Source organism: Takifugu flavidus, chromosome 1 (genome assembly GCF_003711565.1).
Source record: "Takifugu flavidus isolate HTHZ2018 chromosome 1, ASM371156v2, whole genome shotgun sequence".
NCBI classification, from domain to species: domain Eukaryota; kingdom Metazoa; phylum Chordata; class Actinopteri; order Tetraodontiformes; family Tetraodontidae; genus Takifugu; species Takifugu flavidus.
In genome coordinates, this window is record NC_079520.1 from 17,251,458 (window position 1) to 17,259,796 (window position 8,339).

Below are 8,339 nucleotides of genomic sequence, written 5' to 3' on the forward strand. Positions count from 1 at the left end.
GTTTTTTTTTCTTTGTTTCAAAATCATTTCCATTATTTCAATGTTATATCTAAGACCGAAATTCTTTTTCTTATTAGTTTACAAGGAGGATGCTCATGGAAACTTTACTACGAACGTGCGTGTTGTGCTGCTTCTGGGTCATTGTTAAGCGTTGTTAGGTTACATATAGCATTTCAATGTCGTGTAAATTGTCCAATTAAGGTTTGTGTTAACAGTGTTGACCAAGCTGAATCGGACGGATCTTTTTTGCAGTTATTGCCTCAGTTTGTGAGTGGATGAAGTAAAACTGTTTTATGGTTGAGTTTGTTTTGTGCATTTAGTTTGTGATGCAACCATTTAGCTCAGTCACAATTGCTGCTTTGTCAAACATTTATTAAAACGCTTTAACGTGTTAATGCTCTGCCAACGATTGACATGCAGAAGCTCCAATGACTCCCCATCTTTCAGAGACAGAGCAAAGACAGCAGTGAGTTCATCTCTCTCCCCCCATAAAAGACACTGCAGGCACCCTAATCAGCATTGTCAAGCATGCAGGTTCCTCCCTTACAGCAAGGAGAGCGTATTGAGATACCTCACTATGTTATCAGAGAACTGGGGTTACATGACTATCCTAACATCCATCCATCCATCTTCCACCGCTTATCCGGGGTCGGGTCATGGGGCAGCAGCCTAAGCAAAGAGTCCCAGACTTCCCTCTCCCCAGCTACTTTTTCCAGCTCATCCGGGAGGATCCCCAGACCAGTCGAGAGACATAGTCTCTCCAACGTGTCCTGAGTCTTCCCGGGGGCCTCCTACCTATCCTAACATTCTCTTTTTAACTGTTCGGTATCTCAGCCTATGGGAGATACAACTCCTGAATTGCACCATGTTCATGAAAGCTGATCTGACAACTCTGACAGACAGTAATTATACGCAAGGAGAGGCCCAGACAACACCCACCTCGGGTATAGAGTGGGCCAGAGAGGAGTCTGTCACACCCATCTGAAACCTATGTATGAAGGGAAGCCCATGAGGTAGACATGAGTTCAGTGGGCCCAGCCAGGGGCTGTGCAGCCTTACTCACATACACTAAATATGATGACATCCAGTGGGACAACCATGGGTGTTAAATGGGTTTTCTCATATGAGTGAAGCCCAGGATGCAAACAGCTCGGTTGATCTCCTGAAAGGTCTCAACCCCTCCACATACAGGTGTAAAACGTGTACTGGGCTCAGGCAGTGGATCTAATTGACTGAGTGTATAGTTATTTGTAACTGAAAGGCACAATATTATTTGTGTAAACTATTTAACCATTTTGTGTAAAAAAAAAAGTTTTTTTTCTTTGCACCGATAATGTTAGAAAAATGACATATTCACAAAATATAATTCATTGTCTTTGTACACAGCTCGAAGGGAATACTAAATTAAACATCAATGAGTCCAGTCTTCTTCCTTCTGGGGACATGACAGTGATAACCCTTAAAATCCTCAACAAAGTGTGAGAATGTTCTAACCATTAATAGCACTATCTTGATTTTATTTGACCATTAATGCTTAAAATGTAGTTACAAGGTAAATCTTCCCTTTTATTGTGTGAAAAGTTCCTACTTTACAGTGGGGTACCAAATGTAAAAAAAGTAAATGTGATATATTGTGATATATCACATTTACTTATATATATATATATATATATATATATAGATATATATATATATATATATATATATAGATATATATATATATAGATATATATATATATATATAGATATATATATATATATATATACACACACATTATATATATACACATTATATATATATATATATATACACATTATATATATATATATAATGTAAGTATGAATATCATATATATATATGAATGTAAATATAAATGTTGAAGCTGAAGCAAAGTAGACCGATCGGCCTTGCTGAATTTTGCTACCGCTGCTTTTACCTTAGTTATTACTATTCATGCTAAAGTTAACCTTTGAAAATATCCTTGAATAGTTTTCTTCTGTTTTAATCCAAACCCTATTGGGGCATATTTGATAGTAGAACTGCAGCCCATCAAACAATGCTCTCTGCTTCAAATTATTATTAATTTAATTTAGTATTTAAGTAGCCCATCTTCATATTCCAGAGTGAAGCCAACATGCACCCTAACATATCCACATATTGACTATTACTGCATGTGTTTAATAACCTTTTGAGGTGCACGTAGCAAAAACGGCTGTGAAAGTGATTTTTTAAAGTGACCTATAACATTTATATATATATATTTACATTTGTTGAGATATTTTAATTTAGCACCCCATAGATGTCATTGCATACTGCACAAATGGAAATTCTTAAAAAAAAAAATTAAAAAAATTAAAAGAAATTTGAGACAGTTTTGGCAGGTTTGAATCTTTACGGTGCCATTTCTTCCAGTCTTAGGTATTGTAATTCACTCACTTCCATCTGGGTTTAAAAGCAAAATGCAGTTCTAAAGGCTTTCATCTGAAGGATTGTCACTGTAGCTCGATGAATATTGACTGAAATACAGTTTACTTGTTATATCCTGATGTGACCTCGGGCATTTCCCATTGAACAAGAAGTAAAATACGTGCAGAATAAAGTGTATGTTGAACATGCCATGAGTCAAGGGCATTTTAATAAACGCCTGCATATTTTAAAGAGTATTGTCCAGGATACACACAGTCACAAGAGGAAGTAGTAGCATTTTCATTATTTGTGAATACACACGTAGGGTGAATATTCACAGGATGTCCTTTGCAAACAAACAGGCACAGCAACGAGATGTGCCCGTACAGGAAAGAGGCTGAAAAGGATATCCTCGGAACACATTTTATTGGTGGACAAAAAGGGCATCCTATTATCCTCTAAATTAATCATTTCTGCGTTATACATTATGTACACATTCCCCTAAATCTGTTGCACTGAAGGAGAGGTGTGAGAAGACATGCAGGGGTTAACACTTCTGGTACACCCTGGCTAACCCAATTCTAAATAATTTTTCGACCTCTGAAATTTCATTTCCATCAACTTGGACATTTTATGTCTCAGTGTTTCAGGCCAGTGTTGTTATTACTTCAGGCTCAACGCTGGTTAATTCTGTAACTGTTTCTTCAGACTCTTATCCAGCAGCACCAAACTTTGAACGGCCAGATCTCGACAATCTCCATCAGGGTCTCCTTCAGCCACATCTGTACATATTTAAATATAAAAACAATCAGCAAGACCTCTCAGTATAGTTAAATACAAAACAAATAACTTCAAATTGCCTGTGAACCCACGTGATCCACTGACCCCGTTGTGTTGGAGGAAACTGTTTTTGTTGCCCAGGGTCAGCGGGCGTCCTGTCAATCATTTAGTGTGAACCAACATTTAGCTCCAGGCGGACAAAAAAAAAAATACACAACTGCTGATGAGTCAGTGGCATCATGTAGAGTGTGTGTGGTACAGGACGTCCTGGTTTTACATCCTTCCCCAAAATGCTCCCTGCAGCTGTACTTGTGTGTGAATGGACATCCCTGACTGATTGTGTAATTCATGTAATAAATAACAGACTTATGATATTTAAAAACGGATTTGTTTATTTTGGGAACAATTCCTGTTTCTCTTACCAGCAAGCCAAGATCGAGTCTCAAACAGCTGATCGCCAAAGTCCGCCAGCAGGTTTTGGCTGTTCACGCTCATTAATAGGGAGCAAACTGCAAAGAGGACACCTCTTCTCACCGTCCTGAAACAGACACACGTCAGTTACAGCTCAGGAGAATCAAACGGATCCTATTCAGATCTTTTTGAATCTTTTTTCCTCATCTAGTTCTACTATATTTACCCAAAAACCTGTATTCTTAATTTTGGATGTAGGCTACAGCTACAGTCTTACTTACTGGTCAACGTGGTAGCGGACTGACCATACAAAGTCCAGTAAAGCCCGACCCATCTGCGTAGCCACCTGAAAGAGAATAATACACCTTTAATTGGTACTGACCCTGACCACACTGCCTTACATATAGTACGTGTAGATGGGAGAGCGAACGAGAACACTACCGGTGCATTGACTGCCAGATGCATGAAGACACCCAACGTGTGGATCAACCTGCCCAGCACCAAATGGTCGCTGCCCAACAGGTCAAATGTCACCTGAGGCCTAACACAAAGGTATGTAAATCATGATGTATAGAATGTTAAAAAAAGCAGAAAATGCCAGCTGTGTGGAGCTTAGCTGTAGAGAACAGACCTGTCATAGTTCCTCAGCAAAGGGAAAAAGAAGTGTCCAGCCACAGGAGCATAACGGTTTGGGGTGGCCTCTGGCGCAGGTTGTGTCACACCCTGAAACACATGAGAAATGACTGAACAGCTTCACTCAAATAAAAACAAAAGACCAGTACAAATGTCCATCTGCTGCAGCTACCTTTCTGAGACGTCTTGTCTTGCTTTGAATCCGCTTTTCTACTTCTTGGCGCCAGTCAACAGGTTTGTCATTGACGTATGGACTCAAATCAGAGCTTCCTGTAGCTGCAACACCCACAGACGGGTCTCTCTTTTCACTCACTGGACTCGAGAGCTCCCGTGCTGCAAAAACAAGCACCTGATGTGCCACAAACAAGAACAACATTGCGGTTACGCTTTAACCAGGACATCTGACGGGCAAAGGTGCTGAAAGAACCATCACCTCCAACATATCGAGCCGCTGGCGAAGGCTGTAGTTCAAAGAATAAAACTCTGTGGTCAAATACTGAGTCACCTGTGGGGAAAAGGCAAAGGGAATGATGGGAATGGCAAAGTGATGATGCCGATAGTAAAGACGCAGAGTGATGCGCTCATACTGGGATACAGTCGATCACAGTCAGTGCCACCATTGTTGCCTGTCTGAGAACTAGGAAGTTATTTAGGTTGTATTTATTCTCCATGTGAAGAAGGACTTTGGTGAGTTCCACACTAATCTGGAAAACAAACATCATCAAGGGTTATAAGTAAATTAGGAGTTGCCCTCATCAAGGAAAACTCTACATCTCATTTTACAATGTGGCTGCCATACCTCCCGCGCTGCAAAGACGTTCTTCCTCACCAAATCTTCAGCAGCTATTAAACTGAGCTCCACACGCATCGGATCCTCAGAGGAAATTAAAGCTATATGGATAGATGAGAACGTATCAGCGATGGCTTCAGCAAAAGCGTGTTTTTAAAAGGTGAGGTCCAAATAAATCCTGTTGAGCCGTACTTTCCAGACAGTCTCGGAGGTAGCGTGGTGGAGAGGCTGCACTCATCTCCTGATCGTCTGACATATCGTATGGAGTGAGCTCATCATCACTACACAACAATCACAAAATCAGGTGAATCATAATTCAATGGAAGTGTAAATTTTACAGACGAGGGTAGATTCACCTGTCCAGGTCAGGGTCTGGCTGACGGCCCAAGTTATTCTGTGGCAATTTATTCGGAACGGGAGGAGGGATTTCATTGGTAACTTTAGGACTTTCAGATCTGCAGAAGATGGGAAAAAATAGCATCAAACATTTAAAAGGTTTTGTCCATAGACTGTATGAAAAGATGGGTGTGACAGAAAGATTTAAAGGGAGAAGAGAAGATCCTGATCGCCCTCTGGTGGTTGTCTGTGGAAAGGAAGTTATTCATTGGCCTGAAAATTCAGTGATACACTGATGTATGTTCAAAAATACTCCTTTTTTGATCAGCTTGGTTTTAATTGGCTCTTTTGTTTTGGTTATTTCCTGTCACTAATTTACTCTGTTGCTTGTATCGCTCCAGTTGCAATACAATGCTTCCTGGGATACCTCATGTATTTTTATATTGATTCAACAGTTGTAAATTGTAAAAATATTTACCTGCTTACAGGCTCGGGCTCTGATTCATCATCAGAATGGGCTGTCATCAGAGAAAGCAGCTCTCGAGTCTCATCATCTTGATCATACTACATAGACATACGACATCTTGTTCACACTACATAAAAAATTACAAACTCAGACACTGAATCTTATAAGCTATATAAAGACTTTACCTCAAATTTGAGTTTGGTTTCACTGATATCCATACGAGAGCTCAGGCACTCTCCCACCACCATGCCCATATGTCTGATACGGACCACACTGCTGTCCAAGTGGCTCTGCATGCCCCCCAGCATACACTGTAGTAAGTCTGAGCAAAAAAACAGGTATAATTCAAAACTCTTTCTTTTTAGTCACTGACTGGAGGGAGATTATCTTTATTTATACCAGACTGGAGCTCATGGAGTTCAGAGTCATCCAGCAGATGTACACTCAGCAGTAAGGCTTTGCTGACATACAGCTGTTGCTCTATGGGAGTATGCTTCACTGCACTGGGGTTAGCCCACGCCTGGGACACCGCCCGCAGGACCTGAGCTCAGAGAAGCATAACGCAGTTCAAAATCATTTCTATATGTGCTGTCATAAAGCTATTGAAAAATTGCCGACCTGGATAAGCAGTGGTCTCCGCTCTCGGTCTGCTGCGAGGTAACCTAGGAGCACTCTCAAAACTCGAGTCTGGGAAGAAAAAGCATCCAACTGGTACAATCTTTGGATGGCCTAACATAATCATAAATATTATTCTCATACCTCGTATTTGTATTGTAGCAACAGAAGTTTATGTGTAATTACAAACTGGGCCTTTTTATTGGTTAAGACTATATTCCCAATGATCCTGCCCAATATGTCAGGCCTGTGAAAGGAGACAGATCTGTGACTGGAGGAATAAAGAAAACTGCTCCACACTCAGACGTGAATCGTCTCGCCGTCCTACCTGCTGACAGACTGCACAAGTCCTGTGAGCACGCTCTCCATGCAGCGCTGTGGAACGTCCTGCAGCAGCTTCCAGCAGACCCTCTGCCACACCATGTCTGAGCGGGTGTGGATGGACAATCGAGGGGCCATCTCATTAAACACCAGAGCTGCAGAGAAATGAATAAACACCATCTATCAGTCAGTATGGATGCTGTGATTAATTACGGTACTAAAAGTCTATCATTTGTGTATTCTCCCAAGCAATTCAACAGTATGGCACCTACATTAAATTAGTTACAGAATGCCAAAACTCACCACTCTGACCCTGCACGCACACTTTTCCAAGCACCTGAGCCACAAATGTCAGGGAGCAGTCTGTGCCATCTGTCAAACAGGTCAGAGGTTTTTGACTATTAAATGATAAATCTAAATTTAGGACAGTGTTACAGAGCTTCCCTCACTTCTAAGGGCTTGACAAACATTCTCCAGAGCAGAGAGAATCTCTGTTGCAAGTAGTGGGTAATATTGCTGAGGAAGAAACAGGGGTTTGTTGTTTAGCTGCAGCTTATTTGCCAAAAGGTCTGGCAGTCCCACAATACGACCCTGCAATGTCTCTCGGAGCTGAGGAGAATCAGAGGGTCCTGTCTCCAGACAGTAAGACCACAGCAATTCAGCAAGTCCACCATTCTGAAGAAACCTTTCCGTGATGCTGACCAAGTGGTCCAAATTTATGCTGGGTCTGCAATGCAAAAGGGGGTATTGAAAAAATAATTAAAAAATAAACAGTAATGTATAGGTGTCTCTCATCTGATCCCACAGACCTTAGCTCTCCTATTCCTTCCATCAGCACCAACAGCGTCTGGTCTGCAGGTCCTTTGAGGAACAAACCATCCCATAGCTCTTTGCGTTGCTGTGCTTTTAAACTGTGCACCCAGTCAGCCTGGATGTTACTGACGAGGAACCGGAGGGTCCGAGTGAAGTGAACCCTTCTGAACTCTGCTCGCTGAACTGAAGGGATTCTACTGTCTGAGCCTCCATCCAAGTAAGACTGCAAAGTTTGAAGCGCGGTAATAACGTCTTTGTTTTCTGCAGATGTCGTAAGGGTACGCAAACATTGGGCCACGACTGAACGAATCTCAATATTTGGTGTAATAGTCTCCATCTTTTACAGCAAAGGCTTGTTTAGATTTTTTAAAAATGCTATTCAAGAATGTTGCAAAAGTTATGATTTAACATTTAAGAATTTCTCCGACAAAGAACTCCAAACTGACCAAATTAAAAATTCGTCAGGATTTAAAATTAATTTTCATTTGGCCCATTTTTCTATATTTTTTTAATCAATTGAATGATTGAAAGTTAATAGAGAATGTAATGGACAACTTGGCTATTAGCCAGTCGAAGCTCACCAAAACACATATTTACGAAACAAAATAAAAAATATCCTATTGTCTACTAACATCTACAGAAAGAAAAAGAAATAGTACGTATTTCTATACAAATGTGGAGTTCCTACTCTGCATGTATTCACAATCCTCAGCCTTGTAGCGTCGTTCATATTTGGTACTCCATTAAAATACTTCCGTGGTGACCAA

The 8,339-nt window shown here is 40.8% G+C and overlaps 1 protein-coding gene across 2 annotated transcripts; it reads right to left on the reverse strand.

The window, feature by feature from the left end:
* Positions 1-2,816: 2,816 nt before the first annotated feature.
* Positions 2,817-8,328, reverse strand: telo2 (TEL2, telomere maintenance 2, homolog (S. cerevisiae)). Of its 2 annotated transcripts, none has more exons than XM_057044260.1 (20): positions 7,569-8,327; positions 7,209-7,486; positions 7,063-7,131; positions 6,767-6,914; positions 6,583-6,685; positions 6,442-6,510; positions 6,223-6,364; positions 6,009-6,145; positions 5,836-5,921; positions 5,378-5,476; positions 5,214-5,302; positions 5,031-5,122; positions 4,819-4,935; positions 4,665-4,736; positions 4,404-4,580; positions 4,230-4,321; positions 4,040-4,139; positions 3,880-3,944; positions 3,610-3,725; positions 2,817-3,189 (listed from the first exon to the last, which is right to left on the reverse strand). In XM_057044260.1, exons 1-20 carry the CDS (start codon positions 7,907-7,909, stop codon positions 3,092-3,094), a joined length of 2,490 nt encoding a protein of 829 aa, XP_056900240.1. In that variant the 5' UTR covers positions 7,910-8,327; the 3' UTR covers positions 2,817-3,091. The 2 variants fall into 2 exon arrangements, with proteins under 2 accessions (XP_056900240.1, XP_056900232.1); XM_057044252.1 differs by lacking the exon at positions 2,817-3,189 and adding an exon at positions 3,196-3,342 and having other exon boundaries at positions 7,569-8,328.
* Between the last annotated feature and the right edge of the window lie 11 nt (positions 8,329-8,339).

What these genes read in the sequence shown, in the direction of transcription:
- telo2 (XM_057044252.1), bottom strand. Translation starts at nt 7,909, where the DNA reads ATGGAGACTATTACACCAAATATTGAGATTCGTTCAGTCGTGGCCCAA. An exon ending in ACGTCTTTGCAGCGCGGGAG is followed by an intron (nt 4,936 to 5,030) that starts GTATGGCAGCCA and finishes TTTGTTTTCCAG; the next exon opens with ATTAGTGTGGAACTCACCAA. An exon ending in ATCTGGCAGTCAATGCACCG is followed by an intron (nt 3,945 to 4,039) that starts GTAGTGTTCTCG and finishes ATTCTCTTTCAG; the next exon opens with GTGGCTACGCAGATGGGTCG.